The sequence below is a fragment of the Macadamia integrifolia genome, chromosome 4 (genome assembly GCF_013358625.1).
Source record: "Macadamia integrifolia cultivar HAES 741 chromosome 4, SCU_Mint_v3, whole genome shotgun sequence".
NCBI lineage: Eukaryota > Viridiplantae > Streptophyta > Magnoliopsida > Proteales > Proteaceae > Macadamia > Macadamia integrifolia.
Window position 1 is genome coordinate 7227452 of NC_056560.1, and position 23135 is coordinate 7250586.

Consider the following 23135-nt stretch of genomic DNA (forward strand, 5'->3'; position numbering starts at 1 on the left):
AAAAAGATTGAGAATAATGCCCTTAAGAAGTTCTCCATTGTAAATCTCACCAACCATGAACTCCTCAATCTCGGGTCATGAGTTATGATTATATGAGCATCACTAGGTAAACATCACATATCATAAGTCAAGCAATTGAAAATCTTATGAAACAAGGCAATGACATCTTGCAGTTAACAAACAAAGTAACAAACCAGGGAAAAAAAATTACACAGTTTGGTCAAGATTAACATTACTAAAAAAAATCTAGCGACATTCACTACCTACCACTTGATCATAACCATGTCCTATAATCAATACCGACGTTTGAGAAAGCCTATTTTCTACAACTTCACAGATACTTAAAGACCACTAGAAAGAAGTATATGTAAACTCAACATCAAGGAGCAGAACTAAGTTGATAAAAAAAGAAAAAAGAAAAAAAAATCTTAGTACTTCTTTTGTTTGGGCCACTGGCACATCTATGTAAAAGCAGCAAACACAGTAACATCCGAAATCATAACGCAACCAAAAATCAAATTTAAAATAAAAAAAATGTGGCAATAGGGACGAGAGTGATGTTCTCAAGAAGACCCCTTAACTAGTTTCATTAACCTTCCCCTCTTCAATCCAGTGTCATGCGATACGTTTCCATATGAATCATTGTAAACATTGTGCATCATAAATCAAACAATTAGTCCTCTAATCCAACAATGCAATAACATCTTGCATTTCGAAAACACAGTATTTAATAATGGAAAAAACAAATAACATTCCCAGAAGGGTTAAGATGAACGGTTTTGAAGAAAGGTAATCACAATTTATGCCACTTCATCCATAACCATGTACTGGACACAAAACAAACTCTAAAAAAGAAAAAACCCCAGCACTAATTTAAATACTACTACAGGAAGTATGTTCTATTCTCAATACTAATTAAATAGACCTATGATATTTAAAAAAAAAATATATATATATATATATATATACCCGTTGATTTTATTAGGGGCACTAGAAAATATTTAAAAAATAAGCACAATCAAAATAACGTAAACAAAAAGTTAAAAAACAATTAAACCAAATAATAAAAGGTAATTCAACATCAACTCGGACCACATGCCACATCACAAGAATTAAATATGCAAAACCATGAAGTTACAAAATAAAATTGGATAATAGGAGAGGGGGAGGAAAAAGAGTAAAAGGAAACATGAGAAAAGTAACTCATTCTTTGAAGCGTAAGTCAAGAGCCCATTATATTTTTTCAATTCCATCCACATTCCTAAAGCAGCAATAAATCCAATATTGCACCGGTAAAAGTCCACCCAAAAAAAAAAAAAATCAGAAACAGATTCCACAAGATGTTTGTAGTTAATAGAGGCATATACATATCCAATCAAAATTTGGAAGAAAGTGCCTATTTCAAACTCGGAAACAGATGTAGTTCTAGGATTGTATAACCTTAGATATGCAATACACTTAAGTCAACCAAATGAGGAAACAATGGAAACAAGTTTAACGGTTCAATACCAACTTTAAGATCATTATATCAATTAGAAATACTAAGTAACCTAAAAAATTAATAAAAATGTGGGAACAAGATTGAGAATAACGCCCTCAAGAAAACCTACATTGTAAATCTCATCAACCACAAACTCTTCAATCCCGTGTCGTCAGCTATGATTCTATGAGCATCACAAAGAAGTATGTGTTGTTCTCAATACTAATGATATAGACCTAGGAGGATATAATAAATAAAATAAAAAAGGGAAATTTATTTTTTTGGGTATATACCCATTGCTTTTGTTAGGAGCACTAGGAAATCTTTGTAAAAGATGCAATCACAATAACATAAAAAAGAAGTTGAAAAACCATTAAGCCGAATAATAAAAGGTAAAGAAACATCAACCTGGAACAAAATGCCACATCACAAGTATTAATATGCAAAACAATAAAGCTACAAAATAAAATTGGATTGTGGAAGAGGGGGAGTAATAAAGAGAAAAAGGAAACATAAGAAAGGTAATTCATTCTTTGGAGCACAAGTCAAGAGCCTATTATATTTTTTTCGATTCCATCCACATTCCTAAAGCAACAATGAATCCAACATTGCACCAGTAAGAGTCCACAAAGAAAAAAAAAATCAGAAATAGATTCCACAAAATGTCTGTAGCAAATAGAAGCAATATCCAATCAAAATTTGGAAGAAACCCCCAATTTTCAAACTCGGAAACAAATGTCCTTCTAGAATAGCCTAAACACAGATGTGCAGAATTCCAAACTCAACATGAAGAAGAAATAAATCTAACGGTTAAATGAAAACTTTAAGATCACTATATCAGTTTGAAATACTAAATCTAAAAATAAAACATGTGGAGACAAGATTTGAGTATAATGCCCTCAAGAAGACGTCCACCGTAAGTCTCATTAGCCACAAGCTCCTCAATCCCTTGCCATTAGCTATGATTCTATGCGCATCACTATGTAAATATTGTGTATTATAACTTAAGCAATTAAACATCTTATAAAATATAACAATGACATGTTGCATTTCTAAAACAAAGTAACAAATCAGGGAAAAACATACACAGTAGTAACATTAAGATTTTTTTTTTTTTGGATGAATAAATAATTTTATTGCCAAAGGAGAGAAGAAAATACAAGGGGAAAAGAGGGTACTTAAAAAAGGTACCCACATTTAGTGCCGTTTCACCCATAACCATGTTCTTGACTCAAAACCGACATTAAAGAGAAACCATATTCTAAGATTTAACTCTTATTTAAAGATCAATAGAAAGATGTAAATGTAAACTTAATACAAAGGAGTAGAACTAAGTTGATTAAAAAGAATGTGAAAACAAGGATGAGTATGATGTTCTCAAGAAGACCCCTTTAGATAGTCTCATTAACCTCGCACTTCTTAACCCCGTGTCACGTGATATGTTTCAATATGCATCATAAATTAAACCATTAAGGACTCTAATCTAACAATGCAATGACATCTTGCATTTCGAAAACAATGTAACCAATCAGGGAAAAAACAAGCAAAATTCACAAATGAGTTACTAAAGAAAGGTATCCATATTTTGTTCCATAACTTTATCTTATACCTAAAATTGACCCTCAAGGAAAAAAAAAAAAAAAAAAAACTAACACTGATTTAAACACCACTACAAAAAAAAGTATGATTTATTCCATATATATATTTGGTAAGATTCCCAATACTGATGAAGTAGAACTAAGGAGATGAAAAAAGTAAAAAAGGAAATCACATTTTGTTCCGGTATATACTCACTACTTTTCTTAGGGACACCAAGAAATATTTGTAGAAAGAAAAAAGCATAAAAAATGTGAGAAAGAAATCGAAAGAGCATTAAACCAAATAATAAATTAAATAAATAACCTTGAAAGTCCTTCTCTGGATGTCATTTCCTCCCTCTTTTGTCCATTGGTTGCACTCCTGCATTTCCTCCCCTTCTCAGTTCTATCCCCTCTCCCCTTTCCTCCTCTCTCTTACTCTTGAAGTTCTCTCCCACTTCATTCAGTCCTCCATGAACCAACACCTTATCTCCTTGATTTCCAAATGTAAAGCCATTATGCTCACCCATCTCACTTTTGCCGATGATGTCATAATCTTTTCCAAAGTTGACCCCTCCTCCACTCCTCCATCATGTCTTCCCTCTATTTCTTCAAATCCTTATATGAGCTTCGAATTAACCTTCTCAAGTCCAACCTTTTTCTTTCTGGTGTTTCTGTCACTTGTCAATCTAGACTCCTTGATCTCACTGGTTTTTCCCTTAGGTCCCTTCCTGCCAAATATCTTGGCCTTCCTCTTATCATCGCCAGGATATCTACCCAATTCTTGGTCTCCTGAGGAAAAGGCTCCAACTTTGGAAAGGTAAGCTTCTCTCTTACACTGGTCGCCTAGTCCTCATCAAATCAGTCTTGTAATCCATGTACCTCTACTGGTCGGATGTCTTTCTTCTCCCCGCCACCACCTATAACTCCATTGACACCCTTCTATATTCCTTCGTTTGGAAAGGAACTGATTCCTCCAAATTCCTCTGCCAAATAAGTTGGGCCAAAGTTTGCCTTCCCAAATCGAAAGGTGGCATGGGCCTAAGAAAGATTAAAGATATCAACACTACTAGCATTTTCAAGCTTATCTAGAAGATTGTCTCTTAGAATACCATCTGAGTCTTATGTATCTACTCATCTCCCCTCGTAAATGATTCCATTTAGACTATCTCCCCTTCTCCTGATGCCCCACGGATTTGGGGTAACATTTTTAGCAAAAGATCATTGGCCCTTGGTTTTATCTCTTACTCCATTGGTAATGGCTTCTTTACCTATCTTTGGCTAAATCATCCTACTATCCTTAATCACCCATGTATCCTCTACTCCCAAGGCTTTCCTCATGTGCTTCTATGGCCTCCATCATCTCTTTTGGTGAGTGGTCCCTTCCTTCCTCTTCTCCCCCTAGCTGATCTCTGGTGTCCTTTACCCCCATTCCTGGTCATCGGGGAAGAGATGATAAGGTCATCTAGCTTCCCTCCTCTATTAGCAAGTTCACATCGGCCTCAACTTGGAATCACATTCGCTCCATTAGTCCCACTATTCCTTAGCACAAAATCATCTGGTTCAAAGGTCTCATCCCCTACCACAGCTTTACTGCCTAGCGCGCTCTCTTTAACTGCCTTCCCACACATCCGTTCCTCAACTATCGACACATTCCAGTCTCTCCCTCTTGCTGCCTTTGTTGGAATGGTGTTGAAGACCCTGATCGCCTATTTTCTCCTACCCCTTCTCCACCTCGGTCTGAAAAAGAGTCCTTAGTACATGTTGGCCTTCCCGTAAAATAATCCCCCCTTGAGTAGAATATGGATCTTGGGAGGTATGACTTATGGTGGCTCCTCCATTTGTGACACTGCCAAGAAACTTGCCTTTTGTGCTACTATCTTTGGCTGGGCTGAAATCTCCAAAGAGGGATTTCCAACTCTCGATCTTTTGATAAGATTTGGAATGCCATCTACTTTGATGTGAGCTCCAAGCTTGCCTATCTTCGACAACATTTGGTCCACGACACCCACTATCATCTCCCTTATGTTGTCCCTCCTTGATATATCTTCGACGGGTTTTCTTTGTTACTAGGGTTCTGAGTTCTCCCTAAGTTTTTTATTGTGCCTTCCCTCTCTTCGAGGATTTAGTCATGGTCCCCTTCCCCCCTTTTCCTCCCCCTTGTATTTTCTCTCTTCCGTTTGGTATTAAATTTATTTATTCATAAAAGAAAAAGTAAATAAATAACAGCTTGAAGCCACATGCCACATCACAAGCTTTAAATCTAAAACTATGAAGTTACAAAACAAAATTAGATAATAGAAAGGAAAAAAAGAAAAATCTAACAAGAGAAAGGTATTCTTTAGAACATTAGTCAACAACAACTAATAGTTTCTTGATTCCATCCACATTGCAAAATCATCATTAAATTTAATAATGAACCAGTAGGACTCCATAAAGTATAACATTAAAAATAGATTCCACAAAATGTTTGTAGTTGATAGACGCACATACAAAGCCAATCAAAATTTGGAAGAAACCCCCTCTTTCAAACTCTGAAACACATGCTCCTTAACAGTTAGTTCAACATTAGGCATCTAATATTCCAAACTCAACCTGAAGAGGAAATAGATCCAACGGTTCAATGCCAACTTTAAGACCACTATATCAGTAAGAATTCATGAGTAAACCCAAAATTAATAAAACATGTTGATAAAAGGATGAGTTTGATTTCCTCAGGAAGACCTCATCCACTTTATTGATTAACAATGTGCTTTTCAATCCTATGTCGTGCGTTATCATTTTATGCACATCGCTATGTAAACAATACTAGACCTCTTATGAAACAAAGCAAGCTAACAAGCAAGGTGTTAACAGATGAATGGAGAGAATGCTTGTGTGACCTAACTGATCACACAAGGTATGCATTTATAATAAGCAAAAAGAGAAAACAGAATTATAAGTTTACCGCCCTTAGTCGGCCTATAGTCTAACTAGGACAGAATAGGTCAAGCAAAGGGGGAAATCCCCATTGTGCCCCTACAACATGCTTAAGTTATTCTAACACTCCCCTTCAAGTTGGTGCATACAAGTCACATATGCCCAACTTGACTAATCTAAGATGGAACATCTTCCCAACCAGCCCCTTAGTGAACACATTAGCTAGTTGATCACCAGATTTCAAAAAAGAAACACAAATCAAACCAGCATCCCACTTCTCTTTAGAAGTGCCTAATAATCTCCATGTGTTGGGTTCGAGATCATTCTGTATTGAATTATGAGCAATACTGATAGCAGACTTGTTATCACTGTAGAGAATTATAGGACGACGAACAGGTACACCAATATCATCCAAAAATGTGTGCAACCATAATAACTCATAAATCCCCTGTGCCATGGCACAAAATTCTGCTTCAACACTAGATCTAACCACCATATTCTGCTTCTTGCTACGGCAAGTGACAAGATTCTCAACCACAAAAGTACAATAACCAAAGATGGACTTTATGTCGGGTGAACCAGCCCAATCAACATCTGTATAAACTCCAACTCGAAGATGATCATGAGAAGATAAAAGAATCCCTTTCCCTAGAGCTGACTTTAAGTATCGTAAGATACGCAAAACTGCTTCCATATGAGAGCAATAGGGATCATGCATAAGTTGACTAACCAAACTCACAACCATATCAATATCAGAACGTGTATGAGAGAGATATATCAGTTTCCCAACCAACCATTGGTAGCGGCCTTTGTTAACTGGTTCACCCTCCTTTTCCTCTGAGTTAGGTATATCAGAAGGATGACAACCCAACATACCTGTCACGGACAGTAGATTAAGGATGTACTTCTTTTGAGAGAGAAAGACGCCTTTTGAAGACCTAGTAACCTCAATCTAAAGAAAGTACCTTAACTTTTCAAGATCCTTTAACTCAAATTCTCTGCCCAGAAAACCCTTGAGATGATCAATCTCAATACTATCATTTCCTGTCACCATGATGTCATCCACATAGACAATAAGCATAATAACTTTCTCACTAGACCTCTTTATGAATAATATGTGGTCAGCATTACTCTGCTTATAACCCACATATGTCATAGCCTTGTGAAATTTTTTAAACCACACTCTAGGTGATTGTTTCATACCATAGAAAGCACGCTTCAACTTACAGACATTGCCTTAAGTTCTTGTACTAGAGAAACCTGGTGGAACATCCATTTACACTTCCTCATCGATCTCTCCATAGAGGAGGAAAGTATTCTTCATCAAGTTACTAGAGTTCCCATCCTAGGTTCACAACACATGAAAGTAACACTTAAATAGAGGTCATCTTGGCAACTGGGGCAAACATCTATTGGTAGTCAATTCCATATGTTTGAGTCAACCCTTTGGCCACAAGCCTTGCCTTGTATCTGTCCATAGGACCGTCGACCTTCTATTTTACCACAAACACCCACTTATAACCAACTGGTCTCTTCCTAGGTGGAGATTCACAAGTTCCCATGTAGCATTCTTTTCAAGGCATCCATTTCTTCCTCTATTGTGGCCTTTTTTTCTTTTTTTTTTTTTTTTATCTAGAAGAGCTTCCTACCAGTTCTTGGGAACATAAATAGAGGAAAGAGAAGACACAAGAGTACGCTAGGAGGAAAAAAGGGAATTATATGAAACAACATGAGATATAAGGTGTTGAGTACAGGTCCTGGTGCTTTTTCTTAGGGTAATAGGTTGGTTAAAAGGAGAAATTATACCTGAAGTATGTGGCTCAGTTGGTTCTCAATCCAAGCTAGCGAAGGAAATGTGTAAAGATGCAGCAATAATGGTAATGGTTTGAAGTTGCTAATTTCTAGTATGTCCCCTACGATAAACTTAAAAAGTGGAGCAATCAATTTGCCTCTATAATTCACCAATGGTTCTCTAGACTAGAGTATGTCCCCATGAGTTGAATTAATAGGAACATGAGTCACTATCATAGGCGCTATCTCCTTACTGTCTTGTGGAGCATGACGATCCTTAAAGGAAGATGGTGGGTACACTGGTAGAGCAAACATATTCAGAGTCATCTTTCTTCACTAGTAATACTAAACTCCCACTAAAGAGGGATAATGAGTAGTAACCAACAGATTCATAAAACACAATATCCATTGTTACCATAGTACGCAGGTAGGATGATGGTATCACTTGTATCCTTTTTATGTAGGAGAGTACCTTAGAAAGATACACTTAATACTTCGAGGCTCCAATTTTCCCCGTGAATGATGATACGTAGTATAGTAGGCACACCTAAAAGTCTTTGGAGGAACTAGGAAGGATGTAATCCCTTGAAGAACCTCAACAGGAGTTCGAGAGTTAGGGACATGAGTTGGCATATGATTGATCAGGTAAGCCAATATGAGGACAGCATCACTCTAATACTAAGACAGAACCTGTCTAGCAAACAATATGGCTCGAGCAATATCCAGCAAGTGCCTATTCTTATGTTCAACCACCCATTCTGAGTAGGAGTGCCAACACAGCTTGTCTAATGAAGAATCCCATGATCAATTGGGTATTTTTGAAACTGACCCTCCATGTACTCTATTCCATTATCACAATGGAGAATCTTCTAATTGGCATTGAACTGAGTTTGAATCATTTTATGGAACCACTGAAAATAACTAAACACTTCACTTTTATGTTGCATCATATATACCCAAATAGTTCTAGAGTGACAATCAACAATATACATAAACCATCTTTTTCTAGAAATAGATGTCCCACGAGATGGAACCCACACACAAGAGTGAATCAAATGAAAAATAGAAGAGCTTCTTTTATTTAAAGGTCAATAACTGGAATGAGTATGCTTAGCCAAAGTACATGTTTCACAAAAAAATTCATCCCTATTACATGGTTTAATTAAATGCATAAATAAAAGAGATAAGGTCCCAATTAGTGGGTGTCCCAAACGATAGTGCCATTGATTTAATTTAGACGAAGCAGGGTGTAACTGATAAGGAGTAGTAGAAACTGCAATCGTAGAGAGACAACCATCGTCAAGAAAATAAAGACCACCTTGCACTTTACCACATCCAATCATCTTCCCCATTACCAGATCCTGAAAAATGCAATGTGAAGGAAAAAAAGTTTTACTTTACAGTTTAGGTCCCTGGTAACTAATAGATAACAAGTTAGTAGTAAAATTTGGGATAAGTAAAACTAAAAACAAAGTGATAGAAGAACACCTACTATAACCCTTTTTGGGTGCCATCTGCTACCCTAACTTTATCTCTGCCTAAGGTGGATGAATACTTTTGAAATAACTATGGAGGAACCGATTATATAATTAGTGGCACCGAAGTCAATGATCTAGGGAGTGGAGATGGCCGATGCACGATGACCACCAAATAAAAATCCTGAGTGAGCAAAATTGGAACCTAAAGGGACTGAATTGGCAGGAGTTAAAGAATTGGAAGCCTTAAGCATACATCTAAAAGAGTATAGTTCCTCCTGGGAGAGTCTCAGCCTGATGGGTTTGGTTTTGGATTGACCATGAGCGCGCTCCTAGTTAGTTAATTCGCGTTTAAAACGCGTTTAAAACGGCGTCCCGTTTTTTTGCCGTTTTAAACGCCGTTTGCCGAATTTTTCACAGAAATTCGGTAAAAAACGGGAACGGGGCTATTGAAAGTTTTTTTGCCGTTTTAAACGCCGTCCCGTTTTTTTGACAGTAAAAAAACGGATTTTGAAAAATATAAACGTTTTAAAATAGAAACGTTTAAAACGGGGCTATTTTTTTTTATTGTTATTTAGGTATTTAGAGAATTATTATGCCAATTTATGTCTATATATTGCCGTTTTTTTGACACCGTATTATTTAAATATAAACGTTTAAAACACGTATCGTCCGTTTTTTATTTTTCCCCGTTTTTACCGTATTTGACCGTATTTTTGACCGTCCCGTTCACGTTTTGATCCGTTTAAAACATGCCCGTACCGAACAATGTTTTTTTGCCGTTCCCGTTTTAACTAACAGAGAGCGCGCTTTGCCTCAAAATCAGCAGGTTTTCTATGGAGCTTCCAATAGTTGCCTTTGGTATGGTATAGCTTGTGGTAGTGTTCACATTTAACAATCTCTTTGGTGGTATCACCAGTTTGATATGCTCCCTCAGAGGTAATAGTGGATCCAGTCTATAGGGCCGATTTTTCAATAGTGGGAATATGAAGCATAAAATTAAGATGGCATTCTTTCATATAAACTAGGGCAAAGGACTATTCCAGAGTAGGGAAAGGAGATTTGCTAAGCATATAAACACTAATCCGATCATACTCAACATTCAAGATATCATACACCCTAATTTTATCTATAAATTTGGTGTAAGCAGTAGTCTTCAACATTAATGGTATGATAACCTGCAAAGTTGTCAAATTCATACCATAGAGTTCGAAGTCCAGTATAATATTTAAAGACAGAGAGTTCCTGCTAGGTAGTGGCACGAACCTTCTTACAAAGATCATGTACCTGAGCATCATTCCTTAGTTACCCATAGGTTACTTTGGCAGCAACCCAAATCTGAGAAGCGGTGTCTAATAGCAAAAACTCTCTATAAATATATTGACAAATAGTATCAATCAAATAATCTATAACCAGAGTTATTAGTGACCCATTTATCCTTAGGAGTACACTCATCAGAGGGTTTCTTTAACTTTTTCTGTAATGTGTCTAATGAGACCTCTATCAGCAATGGTAAGATGGGTAGATTGGGACCAGACGAGTTAATTAGCGCCCTACAATTTCACAGAGCTAGTCCCAAAAGGCATGCAACTATTACGACTGTCCATCAGATCCAAAGTGTACAGTAATTTTTTAGACATGATTGAACAAAAAAAAATTCGACAATGAGTGAGAAATACCGGATCTTCAAAACCATCCATTAGAAATGGTCTATACTTGGATCGAATTGCCTAGCAAGGGTAGTGAGGCACTCCTCCAAATTATATTTGATTCTGATGAAGAACTGTTGAAAAAAGCAAATTATGGTTTTGGGAGAAACCCTAAATATCAAAGAAGAGGGGACATTTGATACAAGGACTTGGCAGATGGAGACACAAGTTTGGTCAGTCTCCTCTTCAAGGTTAAGGATGGTTTCCGAAAAAAATCGGCTAATTCTGAGGAGGGATTCCCAAAAATCGATTTGGTCAGGGTTTTGGAAGAAAACCCTAATTTACAAAAATTGATGAGTGTTGATCTTCAATCTTGCAATTAGTGATGAGTCCTTTTAAGTTTTTGAACTTGGTCTTCAAGAGGTAGAGGTGTGTCCTTCAAATAGGTAGAACAATTCCAAAGGGTAGAAGAATAAAGAAATCGTAGAGGGTGAAGAACCCTAATTGTCTTGTAAGGTTTTGGGTTTTAGTTCATGAGGTAAGGTATAAGACAGTCATTAGACTTGTAAGAATAACCTCATTTTTGCTTTCCTATGGGGAGTTAAAGAGACAGGTAGGAGAAGATGGAGGCAAACAAAGGAGATGGATTTGTGCAATTTTTTAAGGAGAAGAAGAAGGGGCTGAAAACTTAGATAAAAAATTAGGCTCGGATACCAGGTTAACAATATGAATGGATGTAATGCTTGTGGGACCTAACTATATATTTATAATAAGAAAAAATAGTAGCACCGATATCATGTGCCTTTATGTAGATACCTCCACCAAAGATGGCCATGAAAGATCACCAAGACCATAGCCCATTGATAGCATTAAAAATCCCTTCCCAGTCATCACAATAGCACAGCTTGAAGAAGTTCATTGTAGTTTGCAGTACTAAAAGACCATAGGTAGCATTTCCTTGGCTTTCATCCATAAAATCTTCAAATTTCTTAGCATTATGACATACATCAACTAAATCTATCGAAAGAATTCAAAAATTCTCATCAATGCAATCAACATAAATGCACATTTATGCATATCTTTTGGGAAGTAGAATTCAAGAATCAACCTTAACCTTGAAGACTAAAAAAAGGGGAACAAACTCCAGGGGCATATTCATGATATTAGTCTAAGGGGGTGGTACAAGAATTCAAAGTCTTCTCTTGGTAACATAAGGAGTTTGGGAGTCTATTATGCTGTTTAGTCCTAGTATTTTTAGAGTCTATTATGCTGTTTAGTCCTACTTTCATTAGGATTTCTGAAATTTTAGTTAGTCTTTAATTCTTAGTCAGTTTAGGACTAATAGGAGTCTAGTACACTATTTTCAGTCTATTAGTCATCAAATGAGTAGTGTTTAAGTTGTATTAGGAAATTCTTGCAATAGCATAATTCATATTTTGACAGTAAAGATAGGTACATAGAATATTGATGAAAACAGTAATTAGGCATGCTAACCTAGACTACCCCCTATGAGATACAAACAAAAAGAGAGAAACAAATAACAAGAGAAAGAACAAAACCTTGGCCACATGTACAAATTAAGAGGAAAACGACACTTAATGGCATGAGACATACCTTAAGAAACTTTCAACAGGATCATCTAAAACATCAAAGCCATTTGCCAATAAATATATTAGCTTCTCCCCAAAAAAATGAAGAACCCAAATATTGCCAAATACTTTCCCAGTATCTGCAACAAACCGGCAACCTTGAAAATCTGCTACTTCTTCAACCTACTATAAGTATTGAAATAGTTTCAAAACATACAACCAATGCTCTAACTCTTTAATAGATAGCCAAGAGTAAGGTCATGAAGAAAAGACTACTTATAAAATGACATCAGTTCGGGCATAAAAGGCTACTAATAAAATGACATCAGTTCGAGCATAAAAAAAGAAAAGAGGAAGGAAAAGACTACTTACAAGAAATGGAGATAGCCAAGTGTAAGGTTATGAAGAAAAGACTACTTATAAAATGACATCAGTTCAAGCATAAAAAAAAGAAGGAAACAAAGGGATGGAGTATGTCCTCAAAGAATTAACATCACATAATGAATTAGCTAAAAAAATGGGGTCATACTAACGTAATTCAAGGCAGTCAGAATTAAAGTGAATTACTCTTACATGATTCATCAAAGACCTCAATAAGGCAAATAATTCTGCTCCGGTGAATAACAAAAGAGCTAATCCTTCAAACCCCACTATAACAATGCCAAACTAATTTCCCCAAACATGAATGAGGGTAGAGTAGGCAACATGTTATTCTCAGAACCCAACACATGAATACAAGATGATGCAGCCAGCCAATCCTAATCCTAGAGTAAGAATCAACAATTCGTTTGGCTGTAACACAGGCTCAAGTCGGAGGAAAATTTTTATTGATCAAAGGCTGAGAAGTTTGTTTGTTTTGATATTCCAGCAACCTGTGATGGGGAAAGAATAAAGAGAGGAGATAGGAGGGCTGTTTTTGGATTGTGAATAGTACACACAAACAGTACCATGAAGAAGAGAGTTAAAATATGATGCTACAATTAAGATTAACATTTTATTATTGAAACATAAACACATAATCTTGTCCATATAACCTTCCATTATCTCCCTTAATCAACAAATTCATCATTCTCCTGGAAAGATGAGTTGCTAAAATTCAAGGTGGTTATATGAACTATCCAAGTGAAACTGAAACTGAAATAAATGAAGGCCACCTACTCACATTGTAGGCATTCACGGATAAGCACCCAAAACCACCTCCTCCAACACAAGGTTCAAAGAAAGAAATATTTACAGTGACATTAGGGGCATTTGTAAAAGATGTTTCAGCTAACATATGCAATAGGGTGAACTGTATCTGCATAAGTATAATAATACTTACATTAGCATAGCATCCAACATACGACTTGAAAAGAGGGGCACGGACCTTTTAGTTCATTCAAGCTTGGTATGATTCCATGTTAATGTGTAAGTCCAATTTTCATAGATTAAAAGATCAGCCCAGTGGACAAGGCTCCCATATTGCAGGGTCTGAGAGGGGCAAATGTAAGCAGCCTTACCCCTTGCTTCGCAGAAGAGGCTGTTTCCAATTTTTGAACATGTGACCAACATGTTGCAATAGTGCAACTTAACCGCTGCGCCACAGGCTCGCCCACTCCAGTTTTCATAGATTATGATTATTTTTTTAGCATCAAGTGAAATTAAACCAAGAAGTTCGAGGATGGCTCTATGTTGAATCCAAGATTCCAAGTTTTGAAAAACCAACTTATAAAGGATTTGGGCATTAACCAGTACTTTGCAACTATTTAAAGAGATTTTCCATAATCTTAATGTTGCATATGAAAGATATAACAAGAACTCAGGAAAAATATAGGGGACAGGTTCCTAACCAACAGTCCAGTTATGGCTAGCACAACCAGCTCCTTGAGACCCATTGATGCAGACCTCAAATAAATGTCTTCCATCATGCAACCCCCTGTACGAAGCTTTCCTTGCTTCATAGTCTGATAAGATCTGGTCATCCAGCTGCAATCATGGCATGGTAATCTAGGCAAACATCCAAAGTACTAGAATAAGTAACCAAGAGCAGCACACAAAAACAGCTTGATTCCCATATATTGAAGTCGTATACTTAAATTTATGATGGAAATCCATGAAAGTTTGCAAGTCCTATCATAAACAAAAAAATTAATGAGAATATGTTCCATTTTGGGGCCATTAATCCATATCGTGCAAAACCCCACCAACATTCTAGATTATTTTTTATTTGTTAAGGTGAATAAAAATTTTGATCAGGAAAGGGAGATTGCACAAACCCTAGATGTTACCGTTCCATAAGTTGATCTTGAGTTGATCTTTCAGGATTTTTTTGGATGAGAAATCCGAGCAGCAACCAACGAACCAGCCCTTCAAACATTGTGGCAAATGACTGAGAAGATTCAGAAAAGGCGCTCACACCAAATGAAGGTTTGTGTAAAAATAGGAACAACCATGCTTCTGAACCAGACAAGAAGGAGAGAGCAGTATGATCAGCGCAGAAGAAAGAGAAAAAGTTACAGAGAAGGAAAAAAAGAAAGAAAAGAGAAATAGGGTTTGATTCTACTCATCTGAAACTCGAGATGCGAAACCCATTTCTTTACTCTCAGATTTCTCAGATTTTGGGGTCTCCTGACTCTCCTCTTCCGCTTCCTTCACCTGTTCCGATTGTCTAGCAACGTAATCTAAGATGGATTCTCCTGCTTTTCTCACCAGAAACTTCAGGTTCCATCGAAGATAACCAACCGAAGACAACGTATGGAGTGGGAGGAATAATGTATGAGGAAAACAAAGGGGAATGATGTAAGAAGTGTAGTGAAGGGACATTTCAGGGGGAGTGACTAATAGGTGGGAGAGAGAGAGAGAGAGAGAGAGAGAGAGAAAGATTAGATAGGAACCGATTTTTTATTTTCTGTATCACATATTTCTCCTTTCCTATATCTTAATGTTGCATCCAACATTGATGCTGGCACAATACCTCCATCTGGGCTCCAAATGAATTAAATAATAAGAATATGGAGTAAAGTAGTCAACCATGATCCAAATAAGCAGTAAACTTGTAAAAAGAAATAAAAGAGAAGAAATTGATGAACGAAAATGACCTTATAGATAGCGCACAATGGGAGATGAAATTAACAGATAAGATACTGATGTTCAAACTCCTAGAACAAGAGAAATACACTATCTGACTACCTACATTGGTTCAACATTTCACCCATACCTAAAAAATTGAACCATAATTTATGCCATAAACATTTCTTCTACAAAAGGAAATTATAAAAAGTAAATTTGTTTTTTAATTAAACAAAAAACTGAGATAGTTTGCACTTAAAAAAGAAAAAGCCTCCTTACCGTCGAGCTTGTCTACTACCATCTGAAACACAGAGAAGTGTACAACATGCCACCAAAAACTAAACTTCCAAGACATAAATAAACCAATTCTCCATAACTAAGAGACAACACCAAGTAACTACTGTCAGCTACATGTTCTGCTTGTATGAAATTGTCTAACACACCAAGATACCATAATTGAAAATTCCACTCTTTAGAACACAATAGGTAAAGTTTATTCCAGAGGCAAACATATTAATAAGTGCATAAATCCCTATATAAATTTAATATATAATTTCTAAAAATTAAAAAAATAAGGTTTGTGATATTTACCAATGTATTAGTCAAACACTTACCAAAGTCTCTTTCTCATTCGAGTGTTATTGCAGGAAATGTTTGTCATATAAATTGCTTAAATGGTATTTACCTTGAAACAGAACTTGCCCTTGAGGAATCCATTGATCAAATCATGGTTTGCCTGCATCTTCATCCCATTCAAAATTGAGTAAGAGGCCATAAATAACTATTCTCTATAAAACAATGGAGTATACAAAATTATGGTATTTGGCACCGGTTTGCTCAATGATGGTCATAGCTATTTCAATAATATGAGGAAATGATGTGAGTCCTGTCATAAGGAAATAGAGAACCATGAACCACATTGGTAAAATACTTATATAAAAAATCCTATCTATTTAGAAGTACTAACATTCAAATATTGGTTGCATTGCTTAAGAACATATATTGCTCATGGATGATGTCTTAATCTAACCAAACTACCATTACTTGCAGCTCTTCAAAGATGACAGTGTTGAATTTCAATGAAATGGTTTCTGTTTGGTGTCCAAGCATTGGGCACAAAGAAAATCAGGTAAGTCCAAGTTCGTTTTTCAGCAACTGAAAAGGCCAAGGCTCCAAAACTTAAGGTTTATGTGCCCATGTTTAGATTAAAGATTCTAATGCAATAGATTCTACACAAAGTTTTACTACTCCATCAGTTGAACCTCATTTTATAATATTAACCCCATGAGAAGGCAATCTAGTAGAGATTATAGCATTCTTACCTTATACACCTGGTTAATCCACAACTGTTGTACTACTCAAACAGCTTCTTGTAGCTTCCATTGTTTGGAAATTACTTAAATAACCATAGTATAAGTCATAACAATTGGTGCACTTCCTATCAACTTGAACTAAAGATCAGATTATACGTCATATAGTACTACTATACTTCATGTTATTTGCATATTCAATAGTACCTTCTTGCCCTTTTATTTGTCATTATCTCCACAAAGCCACAACAATAAGTTCAGGATTCAAAGAAAAAAAGTTCAGTTCAAATTGGAGCTGCAATAACACATTAAATTTCATAGTGTTAGGAAGAAGTATAGGTTCCAAAAGAGCAAGATAAGCCTGATTATTACCCTTTCTTGTGCATCCATGCGATACACATCATCTGCTCCAACTTCCTTGGTAACATCATCCGTGGCTTGATACTAAAGAAATGACAATAGAACATCGTCTTTTTTTTTTTTCTTTTTCTTTTATGAGATAGATGAAAACCTTTTTTCTTTACAAGTTGGAACATAAATTAACATTGGAAGGAGAAACAACATCTCTAAATGCAAAATCCATTGATAGAAAATAAAGTAGAGCAACAAAGAACTGTCTCCATTGGAAACCAATCCATTTATTGATCTATTGTAGAAGCCAAAAAAACAAAAAACAAAAAAAAAAAAACCCCAGTGCAATCGCTCACCTAGAACCACCCAAAAAAGGGAAAGAAATCTCACAACAGCCACTGCTTTAACACCACATTTCAATGATTCTTGGTGATATTGACTAACTAATCCAATAAAAGAATATGCTATGAATAAAATGCAAGTGAGGGCACAATGCAATCTCTGCCTGGATTTTAAACTACTTGACTCAGACACAACTCAATTCCTTCCGGCATGTATTTCACATAAATGTTCCTGTGACCTCAATCTAATTGAGCCAGTGATAGATATCACCTGTTCACGTTCTAACTGAACCACTGCTGATATAAAAGCAAAACTTCCCTGCATCTATTAAATATAAAAACGAGGTCAACTATTATGCTGTTATGTCCTAGTTTTTTTAGAGTCTCTTATGCTGTTTAGTCCAAGTTTCATTAGGATTTCTGAAATTTTAGTTAATCTTTAATTCTTATTCAGTTTAGGACTAATAGGAGTCTAGTTACAATATTTTCAGTATATTAGACTCTGTACTGCAATGTTCTGAAAAATAGATTCTTGTGTTTTTCTGATTTTTTGGAGTAGAAATAGACAAAAAACTATATGGTATGCCCGGTTCAGTTTCTTATTTTTTTTAAATGAACCGGGCACTTTTTATAACTTGGAGTCCCCTTTTTGGCACATAAAAACATTGTTTTTCATATTCAGAATCGATTCTGAGCATAAGGCGCAAAATCAATTGACTCAACTTAAGTGAGGAGGGGCATAAATGTCAAATGCCACTACAAACATAACTACCTCTAAAAAATCTCTCATTACTGGTTGTCGTCGTCTGGCCGCGCCTTCAAGCTCGGACTCAGGTTCATGTTCTCCATCCCACACTTGCTCGACTTCCGGTTCAGATTCACGTTCTCGTTCTTGCTCCCTCTCTTCCTCTTCCTCTTCCTCTCCTTGTCGGAGTTTCAGTTCTCGCAAAAGATTTGCTCCACCACAGAGAAAAAGGTATGTACCTTTTCCTTCCCAGCCTTCTGTTTTCCATTAACCCCATTATTCTCTATTTGTGCCCCACTGTGCTTCGATGGAAAAGGAAGAATGATTATGTTGGTTCATTGCTCCTTCGTTCCTCTCTCATTACTCCTGTTTTTTCCCATTTCCTCAGGTACTTGGTATTGTGCTTCTCTAATTTCTGATCTAAGTCTTCAACTCTCTCGGGTTTTTCTTTATCTGGGAAATGCTGAATAAATAATAATTGGTACATATAAGATAAACTGCAAATGCATCATCGTTTTATGAGGATTGCTTTGTTCATCTGTTAATCTGTTTACCTCCTGATCACCCAATTCATAAGTTATTTAAGGGTTTCTCCTTCAACAATTTTTGCTAATACTTTTATTACATTGCAAAATTGTAATAGTAAAATGGTTGTTGCCCAATTGTCACAATTTGAGGCTTGTTCATCATTTTTCACTCTTTTTTGTGATCCATTATGGCAATTGTTGTTCCCTAAATTATAAGTGCCAAGAGTTCAGTTTTCCAACATTGAAGAGCTTCTTCTTCTTCTTCTTCTTCCTCTTCTTCTTCTTCTTCTTCTTCTTCTTCTTCAAATTTAATCTACACGAGCTTTTAGTTATCTACGATTTCATGATAGATTATGCCAGGATAAAGTTCTTATTTGTAAAGCTCTTGCTTTTCTCTTTTCCTTTCTTCTATAGCATCATTTCCAATGAGTGGTTAATATGGATCAAATTATTCAAATTTAACTCATCCATTTCCCAACCAGAGTGAGTGCGTCTCAAATGAATTGTTTTTCTCTTTCCTTTTCTGCTGTACTACTTTTCTAAATGGGTAGTGTTTAACAATTGAGTGGTTAATACGGCCTCAAGTATCTTAGTTATAGCCTTTAGGGCCTTGCAGTCATGCTTCAAGGATCCTTGTTTTTGCTATACTGGTGCCAATGGAAATCTTGGGTTAGGAATTATAAATGATAAAATTTATTATTACTGTATTACTTTTCTAAATGCATGTGTTAAACCATAGCATGCATATGGCTAAGTTGAATCCTTAGGGTTGAAAACTGTCACCAAGTATAGATGATGAATGAATTTAACAGAAACGATTCTGTTAAGTGCGAACCATACAGGTTTCTGTTTCTTCCTGGTTACAAAAACATTTTTTTCGGCTTTACTAGATATCATATAAGATGCCGAATCACACCAATATCACAGAAATATAAAAAGTTTGCCAGACCCAAAAACAAGTTTTTAAAACAGAAATATTACAATACAGAGTCTTAGGGCCCGTTTGATAATGTTTCAAGAAACGCGTTTCTGCCATTTCTGTGTCCAGAGACGGCAGAAACAGAATAAAAAGCGTTTGATAAAACTGTTTTATTTCACTTGTTTCCAGAAATAGAAATTGAAATTTCTACCTATTTATGGTTCAAGAAACGACCCAGGCGAAACAAATTCTACTTGTTTCGTCATTTCTAAAAACGACTCGTGGCCATTCTTTCGTTGTTTACTATCGACTTCCAAAAACATGACTTATCAAAAACCTTCAATTCCGTTTCTGTTTCTAGAAATGGAAATTTATGTTTCTGTTGTTTCTTGAAACAGAAACAGCATAAAAGTTATCAAATGGGCCCTTAGTGGTCAAATGAGTAGTGTTTAAGTTGTATTAGGATTAAGGAAGTTCTAGCAATAATGGGATTCATATTTTGAGAGTAGGGATAGGTACATACAATATTGATGAAAACAGTAATTAGGCATGCTAAACTCCACATACCGTTAATAAGAACTTATTAATGAGAGCAGAGGATATTATAAGTTTATAACACACTACCCCTACGAGATATCTACAAAAAGAGAGAAATAAATTACAAAAGAAAGAACAAAACCTTGGCCACAAGTACAAATTAAAAGGAAAACGACACCAAATGGCATAAACCATACCATAAGAAGCTTTCAACAAGATCATCTAAAACTTCAAAGCCATTTGACAATAAAATAGACCTTGAGATCCTCCCCAAAGCAATGAATAACCCAAATATTGCCAAATCCTTTTTTCAATACCTGCAACAAACCAGCAACCTTGAAAATTTGCTTCACTAACCTACTACATGTGATGAAATAGTTTCAAAATATACAAGCAATGCCTGCAACAAACCAGCAACATACTACATGTATTGAAATAGTTTCAAAACATACAAGCAGTGCTCTAACTCTGTAATAGATAGCCACATGTAAGGTTATGAAGAAAAGACTACTTTTAAAATGACATCACTTCGAGCGTAAGAAAAGAGAAAAGTGGAGGGAAACAAAGTGATGGTCGATGTGCTCAAAGAATTAACATCTCAAAATGAATTAGTTAGAAAAATAGGGTCATAGCAATGTGATTAAAGGTAGTCAAAAATAAGGTGAAGTACTCTTATATGATGCATCAAAGACCTCAATAAGGCAAAGAATTCTGCTCAGGTGAATGAAAAAAGAGCTCTGCCTTCAAACCCTACTATAACAATGCCAAACTAATTTCCCCAAACATGAATTAGGGTAGAGGATGCAACATGTTATTCTCAGAACCCAACACATGAATACAAGAACAAAGGCTCAAGTCGAAGAACAATTTTCATTGATCAAGGGCTGAGGAGCTTTTTGTTTTGATATTCCAGCAACCTGTGATGGGAATGAATAAAAAGAGGAGATAGGAAAGCTGTTTTGGGATTGTGAATAGAACTCAAGAACAGTACCATGAAGAAGAGAGAGAAAGGGAAAAGAGGAAGTTGTATCAACTACACGATTCAAAACAAAATTATATATTCCATTCAACACATAGTTACATGTATTCAAGATCTAAAATAAAAAATCAAATATTTCTAATAACTAACTTCTAAAATAAATAAACTAACTAAAAAATTATTACAACTATTAATTTTATTAAAGAAATAGAACCCGAAACCATAAACTAAATCTAATAGGACTCTACTCAAGAAAAATTTAGCAGCTACGGAATAGGCCACACAATATCCTTATAACTAGTATTAGATAAATCCTAAACTAATCCACTACTAATTAAATATTTATTTTCATGCACCCTCTTCAGAAAACTAAATTTGGGCCTTATAATTCAGCTCTCACAAATTAAACCCAGTGAATTAAAAGCCTATACATAATAGTATTAAAATAGATCAATTTCTGAACTGGTCAGGGATTATAAATCACATCCAATAGTTAGTGGCATTCATAAAATGGACTAAATATAATAAAAATTCTAATATTTTATACCATGTGTTCCACTGTCTACATGTATACTAAGCTAACCAATTTTAGTGTTGAGAACAAACTAAATTAAATGAAAATTTTTACATTTTAAAATTCTCATGTGATATTTATACAAGTCAAACAACTAAGAAAATCTTTAGGGGAGAGCAATCAGCAATGGGTGAAATGAAATTGTATGCGACAAGCACAAAAAAATAATAATAATAATAAAATAAACTTCCTAATTCACGTACTAATATAAGTATTGTGTGCAACAATATGGAAGCAGCATGCAAGTGGAAGTAGTAATGATTTACAAAAATTAAAGAAAACTAAAATTTATGAACCAGTATATTTATTTGAGCAGATTTGTTATCAATTAATCTTGCAAGTGGAAGTAGATTTTATAGATCTGTAACTATACTTGAGAAGGCAGCCACTTCCATTCTTCAATGGTGTATCTGAGATTGCCACAGAAAGCCCAAACTTACTATGAAATGGGAATAAATTCTCTAAGAGAGAAGAGGAAATTTAGAACACAACTGATGTTATCAGCAACTTAGTTGCATAGGTAGCGTACATTTGAATTTTAGAGGCCGCTTAAATTAATATGATCGACTGTGAGTACTCCAACCCCCTCAAATGGTGATTCATACGGGATATGAGTATAGGGCTTCATACGAAATGGCAGGAAAGGTAAAACATCATCACACTACCAAGAATGTATTGAAGAAAGATATCAACTGAAAGGTGAACAAACAAGTTCACAGACCTCCAACTTGCTTCCCACTCCCTCCCATCCACATGGAGCTTATCAAGCCTAAAGATAAAGCTCCAAAAGAATTCACCACCCAATAATATAAGTTATGCCACAATATTTGCACTTACAATAGACCTTCCTTTCTTCTCACAAAAAACCGGAAGAGATTAGGAAACTATAGGGTCTTCCCAAACTTAGATCTAGTCCAATACCACCAAGTTAAAATATGATCCATACTCCATGGGTGTAAGTGGCAAGCAATATATTGAAACAGACATGTCTAAATTCCAATATGATTTCCAATACTACTAAAAGTGCAATGGCCGTAAAGTTTGAATCTACTATGATTGAATGGACATGTCCACTTTCCCACGGGAGTCTGAGATAAGGAATTGTCCACTGCAAACTCATAATATTCAATTGGTATGGTAACTCCCAACCATCTAGATAGGACAAAGACCTGAATGTGGCATGCAATCCTTTGTACCACAGCTAAGCGGAAAAAAAAAAAAAAAGAATAACAGAAGATTTAATAAAAAGTCCTTAGTTAGCTTATTTGAAGATAACTGGACAGTTTAATCAGAAGAGAAGCTAAAATATCAAAACAAAACAAAG

At 35.7% G+C, this 23135-nt stretch overlaps 1 protein-coding gene and 1 pseudogene across 11 annotated transcripts in view; one reads left to right on the forward strand and one right to left on the reverse strand.

Annotated features, from left to right (window-relative positions):
• Positions 1 to 23129, reverse strand: part of LOC122075525 — a 28599-nt gene extending 5470 nt beyond the window's left edge. The window contains exons 1-6 of one of the 11 annotated variants that reach the window (XR_006139275.1): positions 22533 to 23129; positions 20456 to 20575; positions 16214 to 16270; positions 14310 to 15904; positions 12506 to 12620; positions 8815 to 9128 (exon numbers count right to left, since the gene is read on the reverse strand). Coding sequence is in view for 1 of the 11 variants with exons in the window: in XM_042640587.1 (XP_042496521.1) it covers positions 10280 to 10529; positions 12506 to 12620; positions 14310 to 14395; positions 14748 to 14836 (540 nt within the window). In the remaining 10 variants the exon portion in view is untranslated. Of the gene's footprint in view, positions 1 to 977; positions 2460 to 8814; positions 9129 to 9985; positions 10530 to 12505; positions 12621 to 14309; positions 15905 to 16213; positions 19881 to 20455; positions 20576 to 22532 lie in introns of those variants that run through there. The other 10 variants (XR_006139279.1, XR_006139272.1, XR_006139271.1 and 7 more) reach the window with 10 other exon arrangements.
• The window catches only part of LOC122075268, a 54434-nt pseudogene that overhangs the window by 12029 nt on the left and 19270 nt on the right, over positions 1 to 23135 (forward strand).